Here is a 21,977-nt window from a genome sequence, read left to right as displayed (position 1 = left end):
AGGTGCACCTGACCGAAGCCATGGTATTTTCAATGACATCATGTGCATGTGAAAGCTGGACAATGAATAAGGAAGACCGAAGAATCGATGTCTTTGAATTGTGGTGTTGGTGAAGAATACTGAGTATACCGTGGACTGCCAAAAGAACGAATAAATCTGTCTTGGAAGAAGTGCAACCAGAATGCTCCTTAGATGCAAGGATGGCGGGGCTGCGTTTTACATACTTTGGACATGTTGTCAGTAGGGTAGGTCCCTGGAGAAGGACATCATGCTTGGCAAAGTACAGGGTCAGCGGAAAAGAGGAAGACCCTTAACGAAGTGGATTGACACGGTAGCTGCAACAATGAGCTCAAGCGTAACAAAGATTGTAAAGACGGCACAGGACCAGGCAGCGTTTCGTTCTGTTGCGCATAGGGTCGCTATGAGTTGGAACCGACTGGACGGCACCTAACAACAACAGTAGCAATGAATTGCACCACCAGTCGCATCAAATTCACCTTATGGCCACCAGCATAGGCATATTATTATGTGAATCTTTTAGAATTGATTAATTTTCTTTCTGAGGCATTTGAACGTTTTTCGTATTTGAATAAGCGCTACCGCTCAGATGACGGCTTTTGCGGACCACAACTCCCAAGATACTCTGCGGGCGCGCCGACAGGAAGTGGCCGGAGACTCTCCCGCCTCCACGCTGAGGCGAAGAGGTTCTATCCGGGGCCTTGGCGCTTCTCTTTCCTTTCGCGCCGGTTGCCGCTGCGGAGCGCGGCCGGTCCATGTGCGCAGTGAGTGGCACTATCCCTGGCCCACTAACACCCGAGACCCCGGTTTGCCCGAGTCGGCGCAGCGATGGACCCCAACACCATTATCGAGGCCCTGCGGGGCACCATGGACCCTGCGCTGCGTGAGGCCGCAGAACGCCAGCTCAATGAAGTAAGGACGCCCGGCTGGCGACGGCGGCGGCGGCGGGCGGACTGTGGCAGGCCGATACCTCGGGGCCTGGCCCGAGGGGCGGGCAGCGTGGCTGAGGGGCCCAAGTGGCGGGGCGGGGCGGGGCGGGGACCGGACAGCGAGTGCCACGCCGGGGCGCCTGAGGCTGCGGCGGCGGCAGCGGCCCAGGCAGCCTTTGCGTCGGAGACTGAGTTGGGCTTCTGGCTGCGGTCGAGGCATGAGGAGCCGGTTGAGGCGAGGCGGGCGTGACGGGCTGGACACATGGCTGGCTCGGGTGGCCGGCGCCCTCTGGCTCCTTCCCAGCTCGTTCCTCGCGCCCGGGAGGGGGCGAAACTCGCGGGGAGGTTTTTCAGACGTTTCCGGGAGTAGCCTTGCGCCGGTTCTAGAGAGGCTACTGGGAATGCAGAGGTGGGCCATTGGGGGCTGCGCCCGTCAGCCTTGTCACTTCGCTGAGCTGATCGGTGTCCTGCCCCTGTGGCACAACTTCCTGCTCTCCAGCTGGAATGCCAGGGAAAGGTCTCAGAGGGAAGCCCCGCGCCTCATTGGCAGGGCACGAGTAGTGCGGGCCATCCCTGTGGATCTGAGACACTGCTCTTCTACTCTAATAATGCCTCAGTAGGGAGGCAGGGTGATTTAGTGGAAACATCAAGCGAAGTGCACGCATTTAGGTATAGCTGCATCGCTGATTTTGCTGAGTGACCTTGGGCAAGTCGCTTAACCTCTTTTGATTCGGAGTTTTTCCCATTCAAAAAATTAGGCCACAGGGTTGCTGTGATGGTCAAGTGAGATAATGTAAATCTGAGTGACTTGATACGTGTCAAATTCGCTGAGGGTTTTTTCCCCCGTATTTTTGGATGGCTTTGGAAAACAACTTTATCCTATGAATATTGTATTGTTCTATCTTTAATTGTTTCTAAATTCATGCAACTTTATAAATAAATGTCTATTTTAAAGACTTCTAAAAGTGCAGCTGAAACTTCATATTCTAGTTGTTAACTTTTAGTATGCTGCTGAATCTGGCAGCTTTAGTGAGGTTTAGTGTTCAGTTTTTTGTTTTTTTTTTTTAACTTAAAAAGAAGCCCCACTTTAAAATAGAAATTCAGTTTTTTAATTCTCCTCTTAGCTGGTGGGATAAAAAAGTCATTTTAAAACATTTTTTTGTGTCTACTCACTAGAAACAGCAGGAATATTTCTAAGGAACATCTTCAGTGTGCAGTGATGTTCTGGATATACCTGCCTGCAAGGAACTTATATTAAGACCACCCAGAGAACTTAGACAAATTAAGGGTAGCATTATTTCAAAATGAAAAGTTATATCTATTTAATATATAAACAAGCCCATCATTATACTATACAGGAGTGAAGACTGTATATGCTCAAACTCTTAGGCTCAAAGTCACCTTGAGAACTTAGATTTCGGGAGGATATGAAATAGTGATTTGAAATGCATATGGAGCACTTTATGTTTTAGTTTGTTTTGTGGTCGACTGAGGTTAAGATGAACATTATTTTGCTTATAAAGTATAAATACAGATACAAACCTAGAGAGCCTCAGAGTTTAGTAATAATGATTTCTACCACTACTTTTTTGATAGCACATGTTTCTGACTAAATATAATTGTGTGTAATTATTACTTTTAAAATTTATTATTTGGAAGAAAAAGTTGGTTCCCTTCCTGCTAATTTGAAATAAATTTATTCCTTAAGGAGGTGTTGAGTGTCTAGTTACGTGTACTAACATCTTGTAATAGAGACTTGGGGTAAGTGTTGCACAAGCTAGTTTTTGGAAGATAAATAATCAAAACAGTATTTGAAGCATTTTTTATTTACCCTTTAACCTGTTGTCAGAGTTTTAAAATATCTACAACAGTGAATGCTCCTTATCTTTTCTGTCAAACAAGGTTTGATATTTACCCTGTATTTGGGTGATTGTTAGCTGTTCACATTTTGCAAATTTCAATTATTATACTTAGGTTTTTTTTTTTTTAGTAATTTTCCTAGGGTAACTTCTATTAGTTATAATATTTAATCTTTCTTCCATTTTCATGCACTGCTTCCCCTTCTCCCTTCTTCCATTTGAATACTTTTTGCTGTGACTTGAACTATGGCAAAACCTTGATTTAGGAAACAGATCCCAGGTCAGTTTTGAAGGAGCTCTAGTAAGAAACGGGAAGTAGTAACATTTATTTCTGGCCTGTTCTTGCCTTGGGGAAGAAGATGAGATGAACGAATCATTCCACAACGGCTAGTTTGTGGTTCATTTAGTTAAAAGAATAAGATCATTGACATTTGAATGAATCTGTTTAGCTAAGTGAAGTAATCACCGACTCTAAAATTGTAGATATTATTTAAGTATTAAGATAGTTAAAAGCAAAAAATACTGCTCTTGCTTCAGAGCACTTAAATGTTACATCTGCTTGGAACCTTTCTTACTCAGTTATCTCCCCACTTGTTCTCTTACTTGCTTCACATTCCTGTTTAGATGTTCCCTTATCACTGAGAAGTTCCTTGACTGCTACACTCTCTTCCCTTACTTATTTTTCTCTGTAGCATTGACTTATCGTACACATTTTACTTGCTCTCTCCACTATAATTTTTAAATTTCATAAGGTCATGAATTTCTGTCTTTTGCTTCTGCTCTTTTTTGTTAATGTTAGACTTTATCTACTGACTTCCTGTTACAATAGATAACAGGATAGGATTTTTAGTATTCTTTTATCACTCCCACCTCAAAGATGTTTGCGTATTTAATTTTTAATATTACATATAGATAAAATTAATGAAATTCCATTAGATTGTTAGGGACCACAATAAGGATTCTATTTTGGCAGATATTTTCAAGATACATGTAATTATGGCTGATACAGAGCTCAGCTGCTAACTGAAAGATTGGTGGTTCCAACCCATCTAGCTAGTGGCTCCTTGGGAGAAAGATGAGGCAGTCTAACCATAAAGATTAAAGCTAGGGAGACTCTGGGGGCAGTTCTACTCTGTCACATGGTGTTGCTATGAGCCAGAATCAACTCACCAACTTAAGGGCACCTAGTAACAGCAACATAACGCTGATTGCTCTGTAGTTGTAGTTTGTTATGTATTTGATGTCTGATTTTTTGTTTTTTGAACTCCAGTTATAATTTTGGAACTCAATGTCACATTCCCAATAATTCTAAATACAGTATCTTCATGTAGCAAGCTTTGCCTGGAAGATTGGAGAAAAAAATTGGAAAGTACAGGTATTCTTGAAAATACAATTGTAAGCCTCCAAGCCAGTGTTTTTTTTTTTTTTGTATTAGCTGTGGGGAATCTTAGTGAGGTTATTTAGCCTCTAAGCACCAGTTTCCTTATGTATAAAAAGAAAGTAGTATCTATGCCATTGGGTTGTTATGTAAATTGAGATGATACATGTAAAAAGTTTAGCAACATGTTTGGCATCTAGTAATATCCTCTCCAGATTATTTCAGTTATGACATATGTGCCAGTTGATTAACATACATTCAAGGTGCCATACAGTTAATTTCCTACCTCAGTTTCCTAGCTTAGTAGTTGTACATCATAGTGGAAACTGATCAACACTAATGGAGAAAGTTTGGACACGCATATTCTTTAGACACTGAGATCACTAGTGGGTAACTTTACTATAACATGACAGTTGGCTCAATTATAAGAGCAGTACCTGGCATGTAATAAGCTCTCAGTAAATATTTCTTGAATAAAGAGAGAAATGAGAACTTGAATAATAGAGATGTTAAGAATATTCTTTGCGTATTTAAAAAAGTTATATTTGTGTTATGGTTATCTGTCACTTCTCATTTAGACGCTATATATTCTTTGGAGATTAGTTGACTTGTGTATATCTAAAGTAGAATTTTTAAAATACTTTGTTCTGTGTAGGTATTCTAAAGTGTGTGACATTTGGTATTCATTGATTCATTAAATAATTAGTGTTTGTTAAGTTTCAGAGATGATTTGGGCTTGGTGATAAAAGACTGCCCTTTCTTATATCTTACACATGCATACATACACACACACAGTAATCACTGAGTTTCTAAGTTTGTAAAATAAAACATCTCTGAAGGTTTTGGGCAGATTTATAATAGACGACAATCTTTTGGTGCGCGTCCTCTTTTAGCTTCCAGGGTTCTTCAGTGGAAACCTTTCTATATCCAAATCTTTCCTTGTGCTGCTACCCCTCCTGTTAAGGTCTTCTCACCTAAGGCTCAATTTTTCCTGTGGTTAAATCTCTTCAAGTCTACCTAAATGACATTTCTGGGAAGTTTTTTTTCCCATCTTCTAGCTTACATTTTGACCCTTCCCTATTCTGACCTTCTGTGGGACAGTGTGAACTCATAACTCATCTTTTTAACACCTGGCTTCAAACTCCCTTACATTTTATCTTAACTGTTTTAATTTTTTTTGAACTAGACGATTGCTAACTGTCCCTTCTACTCTAAAATTTATATAATTGCTTTTGAATTTATCTCCAAACAAACGAAACCCATTGCTGTCTGGTTGATTGTGACCCTATAATGCGGAGCAGAACTGCCCCATGGAGTTTCCAAGGTTGTAATCTTTATGGAAGCATACTGCCACATCTTTCTTCTCACGTGTATTATTTTTCGTTTTATAGTCCTGCCTCATCTTTGTCCGAAAAGTGGGCTTCGGGAATGGTTTAAGTTCTGGGTTAACAGAGTGACCCAGGGCAGTAGTTCCAGGGGCTCCTCCAGTCTCTGTCAGACCATTAAGTCTAGTCTTTTTACGTGAATTTGAATTCTGGGCTACATTTTTCTCCTGCTCTGTCTGGGACTCCTTGTCGTGTTCCCTGTCAGGGTGGTCATTGGTGGTACAGGGTACCATCTAGTGCTTCTGGTCTTGGGCTGGTGGAGTCTCTGGTTCATTTGGTCCTTTTAGTCCTTTGGGCTAGTGTTTTCCTTTTGTCTTGGTTTTCTTCATTCTCTTATGCTCCATGTGGAATGAGACCAATAGATGTATCTTAGATGGCCACTCACAATGAAGCTTACATTTAAATTGAAGTTTTAAATGTAATGCCAGGAAAAAATAATTTGAAGTATTTATTCTGAATGATAGTTCCCAGTTTGGTTCATTTGACTTCAAACATCTGTGTGCTAGGCACTGAGATAAGCGGTTACAAATGCAAAGAAATACACAATCACTACCTTTCTGGAGCTCCGTATAAACATTTCTTTGACCATCACAGTACATATGATGAGGACTATAATAGAGCTATATGTAAAGTTTTAGATGAGAAAACTCTTAAATCTGATTTTGGTTAAAGGAGATACAGTCTCAGCATCAGTATTCCCTCCTCCTAAGTCCCTGCCTGGTTAGTGCTTGGCTGCTAACTGAAAGACTGGAGTGTTCAGCCCACCCACGGTTACCTTGGAAGAAAGGCCTGGCAGTCTCCTGAAAAAGCAACCCTTGAAACCCCTACTGTGACATACATGAGGTTGCAGTGAGTTGCAGTCATCTCAACTGGTTTTTGCCTATACTTGCAGCTAGGAAAAATGCCCTAAGTGGAATTAGGAGGTTTACCTAGGAGCCATTTAAACCCCCCAGTTCCTAAGCTTCATGTGGTATAAAATGGTTATATAGAGTGAAATGTCGCTTTCTCACATGCTTTATGTGAAAAACTAAGCGACTTTAGCTTTTATAAGTTTCTTGGTATTTTGCGTTTATCTTTTAAACTCAAACTACCAATTTATTTCTAGGTTACTCACAAACGGTTACTATTACTGCTGTGATATACCTTATAAATAAATAAATGGTTAATTTGCTTTAATTTTATTAAACCCAAAACCAAATCAAACCTGTTGTCGAGTTGATCCTGACTTATAGTGACTCTATAGGACAGAGTAGAACTGCCCCATAGGGTTTCCAAGGAGCAGCTGGTGGATTTGAACTGCCAGCCTTTTGGTTAGCAGCTGTAGCTCTTACAGGGCTCGTGAAATGTTTAATGAATGAAAATGATAGGTCTGGAAAAGTGCAAAGCGATGGCATATTTGTGGGACAATGTGGCATATCTAGAAATTCAGCAAAATATTTATGAGCATATAGTGTATAGTTTTGGAAGATTTGTAGTCTGAGTGGAAGTATATACTGTTCTGAATTTAGGAGAGAGAAACTCCCTGGATACTTTGGCTGTAAGACAGGAAGTTATTCAGTGATACAGCATGTTAAGATCTGAAAGAAAGATAAGCCACCTCCCCCCGCCAATCAAAACCGTTGCTGTCCTGTCGATTTCACTCATTGCTACTCTGTAGGTCAGAGTAGAGCTGCCCCATACAGTTCCCAAGAGCGCTTGGTGGATTTGAACTGCTGACCTTTTGGTTAGCAGCTGTAGATCTTAACCATTATGGCACAGGGTTTTTGAAAGAAAGGTAATGTCCTATTAATATTTATAAGAAAAGACTAATTTTCTTTTTCAGTTATAGTAGATGAATATATAATTTTATTTATTTGTTTCTACTAGTGGTACATTTATGATGGGTTTGGTTTTAAGTAGTTTTTTTTTTTCTTTCCTGTTCCTTGATAATTTATATTTAAGATGTTAAACTCCATAGTTGGAAAGGATTTAAGTATTACCAGTAATGAAAGGCAGGAGGACACAGTGTAAGAGCTTCAGGGTAGTCCTGACTCAGTATGATGACAACCCCATTATGCCTCATATTTCATTTAAGCAAAATCTATATATTTGCCATTGTCAAGTTTTTTAATAAAAAAGGAAAAGTTAGAAGTTCCTCGGCTTTTGAAATTACCTGGTTGTATTTATTTTATGTAAAATGTGATGTCACAGGGCCCGTGAGCCTTCTCTCTCTGTCTTATAAATGGTATAAAGTGCGTTAGCAAATTGACGGTCTCATTGGTTGCATTTCAGTGAAGAGAAATAATAACAAGTTACTGTGTTAAAGAGTAAACTTTAAAAGATATTGCCATTAGGTGATTACATTGGAAAATGTGGATCCAGAGGAAAATTGATTTGGGAGAAAACATACTAGTGGTTTAAGTTTGTTTTTTGAAGAGCTGGTAAACATCAAGGAGGAACTGTCTAGCAGGTAGTTGGGAACATGGAACTGAAGCTTAGGAGAGAAAACAGCAATAGAAAGGTGATTTTCTTCTTCAGTTAATTATAGAGGAAGGGAGTGTGATCTAGAGGTGTGGGGTTAATTCAGGGCTGAACTTATGGGCATGCCTATTTGGGACTTCGAGAAGCCTAGGGAAAAGGAGAGTGGAGAATTGTGCATAAAAGTAGGAGAGAAGCCAAGAAAAGAGAATTTCAGTGAAGAACATTGGTTGTGGGTGATTAGCTTTCATTTTCTTACCGGAATTTTATAAAGCACCTACCATTGAGCTTGAATTTCTTTTGCAATAAGTAAAGCAGTATTAGAAAAAGGATGGAGTGTTGATGTTTCTGAATGAGAGATTTTGGGCAGAGTAAAGACTTTGGGGGGCAAAAAAAAGCCTTTAAAATATTGATAACTTTGGGAAAAGCAATTTCTGATTATAGAGTTAATGAGTGGAATGCTAGTGAGGGGTTGGGGAATAAGGTTTTAGGTTAAAAAGGTAGCAGGACTGAGGGAAATTTGTTTACATAAGTGCTTTTTTATCTCTTTTGTAAAAGTTAGACTTATTTTGGAGGGCAGGGTAAGCAGTGGGGAAGAAACCTCTGGAGGGAGGTTTTTCAGGTCTTTACTACTTCTTATATTAATAGTTTTCTGTTCATTGTGTTTTATAGTCATTTATCCTTGAATTGCTTTCTTCATACTGCTTTAAGACCTCATCTTCTTTTAGCATAAATCTAATCATGTAAAAGCTTTCCAAAAAGTCTACACTTACTGAACATACTTATCTCCTCACTTTTGCCTTCCACTCTTCATTCTCCTAATATTCTGTTTAACATAACACTTACTTTTCCGATTTAAAATTTTTCCTCCCCATCACTTTAGGATCTAACTTCTAAATTTTAACCGTTAACTCAATTTGAATTAATCTCCTACTTTATAGTGATTTTTTAATCTCTGTAGTGCCTGCACTAGGAGCCTGTTGGTGCAGTGGTTGTTAAGCGCTTGGCTAACTGAAAGGTGGGCAGTTCGAACCTACCATTCTCTCCGTGGGAGAAAGGTGTGACAGTCTGCTTCTGTAAAGATTATAGCCTTGGAAACCCTATGGGCAGTTCTACTCTGTCCCATAGGTCTCTGTGAGTTGGAATCAACCCGAAAGCAATAGGTTGTACTGACCTGTAAGTACTAGTAAGTGGAATGAAATGAAAGAAAGTGGAGATCAGGTTGAGGTTGTTGAAGAATTTTAAGGGGATGCATTAAGGGTGAATGGTGAAATTATCTGGGTTGATGACAAATAATGACAAGGTCAGAAGTTGTCTAGGAAGGTGGTTTTGTGTTATGGTTACCAGCTTTTAAACTTGAGTATTATGAGTTTTGGCTCTACTTAATGATGGCGAATGATCCCTGTATCTGTTGCTTCATTTTTCCTACTGTTAGAAGCCAGGAGATCGAAGAGGAGACCAGGACTGTAATTAGTGCCAGCATCCAGAAGTTATATTTATACTTTCACTCATGTAAAAGATCTCTTGTGTTTTCTGAGGCCTATATCACTGTTTGCCAAACTATGGAGAATAATACCACAATTATCCAAATTTTGAAGTTTTTTTTGTGATAAGGATTTATGCTAGTGATACTTTTAGGTTTCTCATAAAAATAGTGAAGGTAATATGTGATAATTTACTATACCCAAGAATTCTAGAAAGCTGTTAGTGATTACCTAATGCTTAAATGTTTTTTCCTAATTTGTGGAGTTAATATGTCTTTCATTTAATCTGTGTTTTATAATTATATAGATATGTGGTCCTTTTTTTTCTTCATTTTAATCAACTTTATTGAGGTATTATTTGCATGCTATGAAATTCATCTGTTTTAAGTGAAAATCAGTGATTCTTAGTAAGTTTATCAAGTTGTACAGCCATTACCACAATCCAGTTTCGGAACATTTCTATCACCCTAATAAGATCCCTTATGCCAATTCACAGTTAATCCCTGTCCCAGCCCCCAACTTTAGACAACCACCAGTCTACTTTCTTTCTCAATTTTTCGTGAGCCTGATGTTCGGTATTTAGTATTATTTTAAGCCCATGTGTTAACTCTTTGGGCAAATGCAAGACTTTCTTCTTCAGGGATTTCAGCTGAGTGGAAGATTTGTACGGAGCCCGGTGAGCCGATGTCCCAAGTTAAGTTTACTCATGCCGTTCCTCCTGGCAGAAGTATCCTTTCTTTATTCCTCTTAGACTAGTTCACCTGTCTGAAAGTAACACTGTTGTCTTGCATTGCACTTGTTTTGTTTATACTTGTGTGTGTGTGTATTTTAAGGCAGTGAAAGTAACCTGAAATAATAAAATGAAGTCTTATTTTCATAATTCAGTTTTACTTTAATGACTTGAGATATATAAATTACATGCCATATAACTCATTCATTTAAAGTGTACAATGCAGTGATTTTTTATATATTCACAAGAGTCGTGCAACCATCACCACAGTCAATTTTAGAACATTTTTATCACCCTATAAAGAAATCCAGTGCCTGTTAGCAGTCCCTCCCCATTTCCTTTCAAACCCCACAACTCTAAAAAACCACCAGTCAGCTTTCTGTGTATATAGATTTGGCTGTTCTAGACATTTCATGTAAATGGAACCATGTAGTATGTGGTCTTTTATGACTGGCTTCTGTTACTTAGCATGATGTTTTCAAGGTTCATCCATGTTATGGTATGTATCAGTACTTCATTTCTTTTTTATGCCAAGTAGTATTGCGTAAATATAGTACATTTCATCAATTGCTGGACATGTGTAGATTGTTTGCATTTGGCTGTTGTAAATAAATGCTGCTGTGAACATTTGGGTAAAAAATAGTTTTGTTGATTTTTTTTTTAATTGAGAAATAACTTATAGTACAAAGCTCAAATTATAAGTGAATTTTTACCAAGATCAAGATAGATGGATAGATAGATAGATTAGATGGATTAGATAGATAGATAGCATTTCCATTGGCCTAGAATGTTCCTTTGAGAGACTGTTCTTAGTACTCTTCCCCCTGCAGGTTACCGTTGTTCTGACTTCTGTTACTTGTTACTGTAGATTAGGTTTACCTGTCCTTGAACTTCATGTGACTAAAATCACATGGTATATATTCAAGAAGTCTGGCTTCTTTCTCTCATCAGGTTTTTGAGATCTGTGTTGTTGCTTGATTCTATAAGCTAGTTTTATTTATTATTATTTTAATTGCTGGGTACTATTTCATTGTATCAGTTTGTGTAGCCATTCACTTGTCAGTGGACAAGTATTGTGTACATAAGCACTCATTTCTCTTGGATATATATCTAAGGTGAAATTGCCACGGAAGAAAGGCCAGCGATCTGCTTCTGTAAAGATTACAGCCAAGAAAACCCTATGGGGCAGTTCTGCTCTGTTACATGGGGTCATTATGAGTGGGAATTGACTAGGTGGTAATGGGTTTGGTTTTGTTTTCTAAAGTAGGTGAATGTTAAAAACTGCCAATTTTCCAAAGTAGTTGTATCATTTTATCCACTTAACCAGCATTGAATGAGAACACCATTTGCTTCACATCCTCACCAGAACTTTGGTGTATTGCATGTATTTCGGAGTAGGGATTTCTTTTGTCCACTAAAATTAATCCTATTATAATTTACTGGTACATATTCACTGCTCATTTTTCTTTTGGTGTGATTAACTTTTTGTCATACGTTGCAGATATTTTCCTTTTAACTTTGTTTATACTGATTCAGGAGCTCTGATGGCGCAGTGATTAAGAGTATGGATGCTAACCAGAAAGTCGGCAGTTTGAATCCACCAGCTGCTCCTTGGAAAACCTATGGGTCAGTTCTGCTCTGTCCTACAGGGTCACTGTGAGTCTGAATCGACTCCATGGCAACAGGTTTGGTGCCCTGGTGGTGCAGTGGTTAAGAGCTTGGCTGCTAATCAAAAGTTTGGCAGTTTGAATTCACCAGCCGCTTCTTGGAAACCCTAAGGGGCAGTTCTACTCTGTCCCGTAGGGTCACTATGAGTCAGAATTGACTCGACTGCAACAGCTGTTTTTTCGGGGGGGGGTATAATAAATGTTTTAATTTTTTATCTACTTGATTCTAAAACTATTTTATGACTTTCAGCCTTTAGTGTCATGCTTAGGGCTTTCCACCAAGATGATAAAAATATTTGCTTTTGTTTTCTTCAAATATTCTTGTGGTTTTATTTTTTATGTTTGAATCTTAAGAAGTTAGAAGTTGATACATTTAAGTTTTTTTGTTCATTTAACATTTAGGGAGTATCTGTTATGTCATGGGAAGGTACAGCGAAGGGCATCATATGCTCGCTTTTAACTCATACAAAAATAGCTATGAATGTGTCCAGCCAACAAAAGCAGTAGTGGTTGTAGTTTTGACATGACACTTAAATTTAAACCAATAACTTCGTATGGGGTTCCAATCATAGAAAGTACTCTGTTCCAACTCAGAAGGAAAACGTGCAGTGTTGGGACCTCAAGAGAATGTCGTATATATGAAACCAAATGTGCTGTATTTTATGTGTGATTTAAGGAACTAAAGGGTAATTTGATTATATTCGGTTTATGCTGAAGTTATTTTATAGCATACTCTCTGAGAAACATGAGATTCTACTGCATGTGGACATATAAAGAACATAAAACCTTTGTTAGGTTCTGATATCTGCTAAAATATTTTCCATATGTTATTCCTTACAACCATACTGTGAAGTAGATTTTGTTATACTGATTTTGTAATTGAGACTTACATTTTCAAATCAACCTGCGCAAGGGTTAACAAGCCAGGAAGTAGCATAGTGTAGGTTTGCAAAACTACGACTATCAGACTCCAAAAATCCATTTCAGGAGTTCACAATTTGATGTGTCTTATCCAGGAGATAAGATATACACTGTAGTATAAATGATTTGAAAAGTACCATAATAGTATGGATAACAGTGTCCTTTGTGGGCTCATCTGTCTAGTCTTTAAATATAAATACCGTTTCTCATGCCACACCTCCTCCTGTGTGATCATACCTGCTTCCAAGGCTTCATTTGTTGGTTCTTTAAAAATGTTTGTTCAGTAAAATTGAACAAATGAGGAGCTGTGTATACATTTAGTCTCTACTCTCAGCGGAGTTTAATAAAGTCTAATTAATGAGAGAGGCAGACATAAAACCTGTCTACAAATAATATAAGGACATGTATGTGATAAGTGTTAATGAAGAAAAAGAGTATTATGAGAGTAATACAAAGCCCTGCTTTAGTGATTAGACAATAAAGGCTTCTCTAAGAAAATAATGTTTAAGCTGAGACCCAGGAATGCAAAATTGTGAGCTAGTTTAGCTTATGAGAGGTGAGTGTTGTAGGCAAAAAGTCATAGCGTGTGCAGACTCTGAATGGGGCACTATGTTTGCTTCTTGTTGAAAGATCCTAAATAAGGTTGGAAAGGTGTTGCCGGAGGTGAAAAAGTGCCTTAAGATGAGGCTGAAGAAATAAGTAGAGGCAAGATAATATAGGCTTTGAGAAGGAGTTGGAATTTTATTGTAAGTGCAGTAGAAAGTTGGTAACAGGTTTGTTTAAGAAGATTGATTTACAATTTTAAAAGATCATTGGCAGCTAAGAAGAATGATTGGGGGCAGATAGTTTGATTAAGAGGAATGATTGTCACTTGGATTTGGGTGGTATTAATGGGAATGGAGAAAGTGGATGTATTAAAACATTTTGGATATAGAATTGACAGGATTTGATAATAATGAATTGGGGGTGAAGAGGCGGAAGTTCAGATTTCTGATATGAACTCAGGGTAGTGATGGGGGAGGTGATACAGGGGAGTAGAGTAACAGGTTTTAGGGGAAAAGATGTTTTGAGCATAACAGTGTAAGTTTGAGAAGCCTGTGGGATAATGAAGCAGGGATGTTAAATAGGCAGGTCTGTTAATAATGGTCTGGACTGGAAATAAGCAATTAACATATAGATAATATTTAAAGACATGGGACTGATTGTGATCACCTGGGAAGCGGGAAAGAAAAGGTGGCCTCTGACAGAGTCCTGGTAAGTTCTGACATTTACAGAGTAAACAGAGAATAAGGAACCAATAAAGGAGCTTGAGCAGGAGAAACTCACTGCAGTCGAGTCGCCTCTGACGCCTAGTGACCCTATAGGACAGAGTAGAACTTCCCCATAGGCTGTAAATCTTTACAGAAGCAAATTACCACATCTTTCTCCAGTGGGGCAGCTAGTGGACTCGAACTGCTGACATCTTGGTTAGCAGCCAAGCACTTAACCAGTGCACCACCAGGGCTTCTTCTGAGAAGGAGAGAGACAAGGAAAAGTGGTATACTGAATGCTGTAGAAGGTAATAGTGGTGAACTCTTCTGTGCCCATGAAATGATCTCATTTGAGTGCTGGAAAGTGTGAGTACTTCCTCCTTCATCTGCCTGTCTCTTCTATTCAGGTGTCAAGTTTAGGCATTACTTCTAGGATGCTTTTCCTGATATATTTCCTCAAGTCTGGGTTCAGAAATTCTCTTTTCGAGTCTTCAGTAATGCTCTCTGTTTCTTCCAAATGATCTGTTTGATTATCTTGTGTTCCTTCACTTAAGTTCCTGTGAGATAAGGACCTGGTTGTCTTGTTCAGCCCTCTGTTCTCAGCTTCTCAGTAGCCTTGCACAAAGAACTTCTAAATACATATTTTTGGAGTGAATAAAGTATTACTCTGGGTTCTAACATGGAAGAAATTTTTCTGCTTGTAAGAATGTGTTCCAGAATGTTTGGGAAAATGTCGGTAAAGAAGAACATTAACATGGAAATCACCCCCCCCCCCAAAAGCTATTAATTTTTGTGATTTAGTTTGTGTCTTGCCAGTTCACCAAACGTCTCTGTGAAGAAATTATTTCTGAATTGGGGAAATAGGTATCACAAGAGGATACTGTTTTTTACCTGCTGCCTTAAGTGTAGATTAAGAGTATTAGCTAGGATGAATGCAAAGTCTAACAGTATACAGGCAAAAGCAAAATGTTTTAGTAGTTAGATTATTAAATTAGTTTGAATTCTACTTAGGGAAGTGATGGCAAATAGGGTTGGGAACAACTTGTGGATTGCCTTTTGTGCCAGCCAAGCAGTGGAGGAGTATTGAATTTCACTGGATCTGATACTTTAAAGTATGTTTATTTGCAGAAACTTAAAATGTATTTCTTTGTAGGCACACAAGTCTCTGAATTTTGTGTCAACACTGCTTCAGATCACTATGTCGGAACAACTGGAATTACCTGTGAGACAGGCAGGCAAGTTTCCTGAATTATTTTCTTGAGTGTTCATAAATATGTTTAAAAGGCGCATAGCTGAATAACAGAAGTATCTTGAGTTGGCGCTTCAGCAGTTTACTTCTCTGAGAATCGGTTTGCCCTCAAGTGTTTTTCACTGCACACAGCAAGTGCCTTAATATTTAGTTGAATTAAAAGAGAACCTGGAAAGAGAAATTGTGGAGTTTATCAAAAGATGTTTATATGTATTCTCAATTTCTTACCCTGATAAGTGATTCTAAGACATAAACCTCTTTGTAGTTACACGTTCTGCTTTTACAGGCATTTTCTGAGCTTATAAGCAGTTCCTATATTACATTTGTTTAAAACAAAAAATTTTTTTTGCTCACTTAACATTGTATAATAAATACTTCTCTTTTCTTTATAGTCTTAGTTTTCATATTTTAATAGCTGAATAATTTTCTAAAATATACCATATGTAGTGAACCGTTTCTCAATTTTTAGAATTTAAGCTCAGTTAAGTTTGTTTGTTTTTTTCGTGATTGTATTCCTAGAGTCAAAAATATTGCTTGATACATTGTAGGTACTCATTAAATTAAATAAAAGGATGAATGTAAGTTGTTTATCTTTTTTTTTTTTTTTTAAAGCCAGTGTTAACAGCACTATAATGGAACGTTTTTCATGCCTGTGTAATTTAGTAATTTCACTGGACCATGGTCAGCAGTAAATCTGTTTTTTTTTTTTTTAATTTCTAATGTAATAGAAAAGAGTTGCTTTGATTATTTTAACTGTCATTTCTCTTACTAGTGAAGTTGACATTTTTACATTTGGTTATCTTCTAGATGAGAACCTTTGCCTTTAAATCCCAAATTTTTACTAAGAAGTCGAAAGCCCTAGGTATTTAGAAGGGATCTTAACCTATTGTAGAAATTCGATTATGTATATTAGAAAAATTAAATTACACATTTTTGAAAATACAGTTATTAATTTTAAATTTGCATCCTTGTAATAATTGAATCCACCACCTGTCCATCAGTTTGTCATACTGTTGTGTCTTGTGTGTTGCTATGATGCTGGAAGGTCAGCTAATGATATTTCAAATACCAGCAGGGTCACCCATTGTGGACAGGTTTCAGCAAAGCTTCCAGACTAAGACAGACTAGCAAGAAAGACCTGGCGATCTACTTTGAAAAATTAGCCAGTGAAAAACCTATGGGTCACAGTGGAATATTGTGGTGGAGGATGAGCCCCCTAGGTTAGAAAAGGCACTTAAAATACACAGTGGCTGCATCGTTAGAATCAGGCATACCAATAATTGTGACGATGGCATAGGACCAGGCAACTTTTCGTTCTGTTTTAAGTGGAGTTGCCGTGAGCTGGAGCTGACCTGCAACAACTAACAACATCAGTAATTGAATGATACTCTGTAGTGCCTGGTATATGGAAGTTTAATCTTTGTAGTTGGATTCAGGGATTCTGGATAGATTATACTGTGAATCATGAAATCTTTGCAGTGCAGTTCCCTGTTGTTTATATGTTTTGTTGGACCAGGAAAAAAAAAAAAAACTTTTAAGACACTGACTTGAAATTGTACAAATAAGTACATGTATCCCATTCCTTTATCCATTATGATGGAAAGAAATTCTCAGAGGCTGTATCTGAAAGACATAGGGGCTGTATCACATTATACATTTTAATCTTTATTCTGTTTTAGATCTGAAGAATCAAAATTCTGGAAATAGTGTTAATCGGGAATATGTCAGACCCATATATTTTGAGTCAGTGCTCTTTTACTGTGCAAGTAATTTATCTCAAAACTTTTGTTGAAAGAGTATTATAAAGTATTGTAATCTTTTTTGAAATAATACAAGATGTTATTTTAATTCCTAAGCTACAGCATAAATCCAAGTTGTATAAGTTATCCTTGGTTAAATAGGAGTAGCACTCCAGTTAAAGAGTTAATTACTAATCAGAGGAGAAGAGCCCATGTTTTATGGAATTTAGAAATTTTAAATAACTTTGTTTTCCTACATATTTGTGACTGAGCTTTTTTGTTTATTTTAATTTTTTTCTCTTTTTTGGGGAGGGCTGGGTGAAAAGCATTATTAGCAATTTAGATTTTGCCACACTCTCAGCTTGAGTTAACTTGGTTAAAGTTGTTGTTGGTTGCCATCTATTTGATTCTGACTCCTGGCAACCCCATGTGTACAGAGTAGCTTTTAAAATAACAGCGGTGTTTTGCTTATAAAAGGATAATGGTTGGTCTGAAAGAAATAGTTGAGGTGTGGACACTTACAAGGGATGTTCACAGTGCATAAGGTGAACATTTTTTCATCAAACTAATCTATATTTTAGGTGTTATATATTTGAAAAATATGATAACACAGTATTGGCCTGATCGGGAAACAGCACCAGGGGATATATCCCCTTACACTATTCCAGAAGAAGATCGACATTGTATTCGAGAAAATATTGTAGAAGCCATTATCCACTCTCCTGAGCTCATCAGGTATGTATATTTTTTTAACTTACTGTAGCATTTTGATGTTTAAAAGCTCCTATTTTTACTTATATTTTTTATGCCCCCACGTGTCTGTCAGGTCATTGTACTGTGGTTGCATGTTGCTGTGATGCTGGAAGCAGTGCCACCAGTATTCAAATAACAGGAGGGTCACCCATGGTGGATAGACTTCAGCTGAGCTTCCAAACTAAGACTAGGAAAGAGGACCCTGCAGTCTACTTCTGAGAAGATTTAGCCAGTGAAAACCTCATGAATAGCAAGAAAACATTGTTTGCTATAGTCCTGGAAAATGAGCTTCTCAGGTCGAAAGGACTCAGAAGACAACTGGGGAAGAGCTGCCTCCTCAAAGTAGAGTTGACCTTAATGGCATGGATAGAGTCAAGCTTCTGGAACCTGCATTTGCTGATGTGATATAACTCAAAATGAGAAGAAACAGCTGCAAACATCCATAAATAATTGGAATCTGGAATGTACAAAGTATGAATCTAAGAAAATTAGAAGTCATCAAAAATGAAATGGAATGCATAAACATTGATATCCCGGGTGTTAGTCAGCTGAAACGAACTGGTAGTGGCTATTTTAAATGAGACAGTCATGTGGTCTACTATGCCGGGAACAACAACTTGAAGAGGAATGACATTGCATTCATGTCAAAAAGAACATTTCAGGATCTATCCTTAAGTACAGTGCTGTCAGTGATAGGATAATATCCACACGCTTACAAGGAAAACCAGTTAATACGACTATTTTTCAAATTTATGCACCAAACACTAAGGCCAAAGATGAAGAAATTGAAGATTTTTACGAGCTACTGAGGTCTGAAGTTGATCAAACATGCAATCAGGATGCACTGTTAATTACTGGTGATAGGCACACGAAAGTTGGAAACAAAGAAGGATCGTTAGTTGGAAAATATGGCCTTGGTGATAGAAACGATGCCAGAGATGCATGATAGAATTTTGCAAGACCAAGCACTTCTTCACTGCAAATACCTTTTTTCGCCAACATAAATGACGACTGTACAGGTGGGCCTTGCCAGATGGAACACACAGGAATCAAATTGACTACATCTGTGGGAGGAGACAATGGAAAAGGTCAGTATCATCAGTCAGAATAAGGCCAGGGGCTGACCGTGGAACAGACCATCAATTGCTCATACGCAAGGTGAAGCTGAAGCTGAAGAAAATTGGAACAAGTCGACAAGAGCTAAAGTATGGCCGTGAGCATATCCCACCTGAATTTAGAGACCATCTGAAGAATAGATTTGATGCATTGAACACTAATGATCGAAGACCAGACGAGTTGTGCAAGGACGTCATATAAAGAAAGCAAGAGGTAATTAAAAAGACAGGAAAGAAAGTAACTTGCTCTTGAACATTGAGTAACTAAAGCAAAAGGAAGAAACGATGAAGTAAAAGAGTTGAACAGAAGATTTGAAAGGGCAGCTTGAGAAAGCAAAGTATTATAATAATGTGCAAAGACCTGAAGATGGAAAACCAAAGCGAAGAATACGCTCTGCATTTCTCAAGTTGAAAGAACTAAAGAAGAATTCAAGGCTTAAGTTGCAATATTGATGGATTCTATGGGGAAAATATTAAACGACTCAAGAAGCAATAAAAGGTGGAAGGAATATATAGAATCGCTAAAAATGACCAAAAAGAATCGGTCAGTGTTCAAACAGTTCAGAAGGTAGCTTATGATCAGGAAATGATGGTACTGAAGGAAGAGGTCCAAGCCACACTGAAGTCGTTGGTGAAAAACAATGACTACCAATTGAGATGTTTCAACAAATGGATGCAGCGTTGGAAGTGCTCACTCATCTATGCCAAGAAATTTGGAAGACAGCTACCTGGCCAACTGACTGGAAGAGATCTATATTTATGCCTATTCCCAAGAAAGGTGATCCCACCAAAGGCGGAAATTATTGAACAATATCATTAATATCACACAAAAGTGAAATTTTGCTGAAGATCATTCAAAAGCAGCTGCAGCAGTATATCAACAGGGAACTGCCAGAAATTCAAGCCGAATTCAGAAAAGGATGTGGAACCAGGGCGATATCATTGCAGATGTCAGATGAATCCTGGCTGAAAGCAGAGAATACCAGGAAGATGTTTACCTGTGTTTACCAACATCTATTGACTATGCAGAGGCATTCGACTGTGAGGATCATAACAAATTATGGGTAACATTGCAAAGAATGGGAATTCCAGAACGCTTAATTGTGCTCATGAGGAACCTGTATATAGATCAAGAGGTGGTCATTCATACAGAACAAGAGGATACTGTGTGATTTAAAATCAGGAAAGGTGTGCGTCAGGTTTGTATCCTTTCACTATACTTACTCAATCTCTATGCGGAGCAAATAATTTGAGAAACTGGACTATAAAAAGAAGAATGGGGCATCACGATCGGAGGAAGACTCATTAACAACCTGCGTTATGCAGATGACACAACCTTGCTTGCTGAAAGTGACAGGACTTGAAGCACTTATTAATGAAGGTCAGAGACCACAGCCTTCAGTATGGATTGTACCTAAACAAAGAAAACAAAAATCCTCACAAGTGGACCAATAAGCACCATCATGATAAATGGAGAAAAGATTGAAGTTGTCAAGGATTTCATTTTACTTGGATCCACAGTCAACACCCATGGAAGCAGCAGTCAGGAAATCAAACGACGTGTTACATTGGGTAAATCTGCTGCAAAGGACTTCTGTGATGTGTTGAAAAGCAAAGGTGTCACCTTGAAGACTGAGGTGCACCTGACCCAAGCCATGGTGTTTTCAGTTGTTTTGTATGCACGCTAAAGCTGGACAGTGAATAAGGAGGACCTGAGAAGAATTGTGTTGGCGAAGAATATTGAGTATACCATGGACCGCCAAAAGAATGAACAAATCTGTCTTGGAAGAAGTACAACCAGAATGCTCCTTAGAAGCAAGGATGGAGAGACTACATCTCACATACTTTGGACATGTTGTCAGGAGGGATTAGTCCCTGGAGGAAGACATCATGCTAGGTAGAGTAGAGGGTCAGCAAAAAAGAGGAAGACCATCCATGAGGTGGATTGACACAGTGGCTACAACAATAGGCTTAAGCACAACATCAATTGTGAGAATGGCACAAGACTGGGCAGTGTTTCTTTCTGTTGTACATAGGGTTGCTGTGAGTCGGAACTGACTCAGTGGCACCTAGCAGCAACATTTTTATACGATTTTGCAGAATTTTAAATAATAGTTAAGTTGATGTTCTTAAAATGAGACTTGTCAGTTAATGATAGGATTGAAAAATGGGAACGCTTGGAATTGTAAGAGATATTTGGTTACTTTTTTATCAGGAACAGTTTTCGCTGAGTGACTTATTTTGAGTCATCTGCAGTTTGTATAGATTGAAGTATCAGATGGTTATTTTCAGTTAAATTTGGTGGAAGCAGCCATCTTCTATGTGTGAATTAGCAAAATTGTATCTAGCTAGCATTTCTTCTCATTGTTTTATTTTTACTTTCAGGGTACAGCTTACTACATGCATTCATCACATCATCAAACATGATTATCCAAGCCGTTGGACTGCCATTGTGGACAAAATTGGTTTTTATCTTCAGTCTGATAACAGTGCTTGTTGGCTAGGGATTCTTCTTTGCCTTTATCAGCTTGTGAAAAATTATGAGTAAGTGTCTCTCTCCATTCCTATAGAAGTTGAAAAGAAGGAAAATTTAACTAATTTGTTTTAACATCTAAAATTACATTTGATACATACTTTAAAATTAGTGAATTATATGTTGATTTTAATTTAGTATTTTCTTTTGGAAAAAACATTCTTTCTGTAATTCTGCAGTCTCCTCTTCTGTTGTTTGACTAAGAAACTCCTTTTTTTTAAAAAAATTGTATTTTAGACAAAGGTTTACAGAATAAACTAGCTTCTCATTGAACAGTTAGTACACATACTGTTTTATGACATTGGCTAACAACCCCCCATGTCAACACTCTCCCCTTCTCAACCTTGGATTCCCTATTACCAGCTTTTCTGTCTCCTCTGGCCTTCTAGTCCTTGCCTCTGGGTTGGTGTGCCCCGTTAGTCTTGCTTTGTTTTATGGGCCTGACCAATCTTTGCCTAAATGGTGAACCTCAGGAGTAAGAAACTCCTCTTGCTCTTTTTTTCTTAATCA

General features: G+C 38.2%; 1 protein-coding gene across 3 annotated transcripts in view; it reads left to right on the top strand.

The window, feature by feature from the left end:
• The first annotated feature begins 695 nt into the window (after window positions 1–695).
• The window catches only part of IPO7 (importin 7), a 64,418-nt gene continuing 43,136 nt past the window's right edge, over window positions 696–21,977 (top strand). The window contains exons 1-4 of one of the 3 annotated variants that reach the window (XM_064288447.1): window positions 696–930; window positions 15,232–15,313; window positions 17,648–17,801; window positions 21,320–21,478. In XM_064288447.1, the coding sequence (XP_064144517.1) occupies window positions 847–930; window positions 15,232–15,313; window positions 17,648–17,801; window positions 21,320–21,478 (479 nt within the window). In that variant the 5' untranslated portion in view covers window positions 696–846. Of the gene's footprint in view, window positions 931–15,231; window positions 15,314–17,647; window positions 17,802–21,319; window positions 21,479–21,977 lie in introns of those variants that run through there. The other 2 variants (XM_003412009.4, XM_064288448.1) reach the window with 2 other exon arrangements.

This window comes from Loxodonta africana, chromosome 7 (genome assembly GCF_030014295.1).
Source record: "Loxodonta africana isolate mLoxAfr1 chromosome 7, mLoxAfr1.hap2, whole genome shotgun sequence".
Lineage (NCBI taxonomy): Eukaryota > Metazoa > Chordata > Mammalia > Proboscidea > Elephantidae > Loxodonta > Loxodonta africana.
The sequence above is the reverse complement of the archived record's forward strand: the minus strand, read 5'-3'. Positions and strand labels throughout refer to the sequence as shown.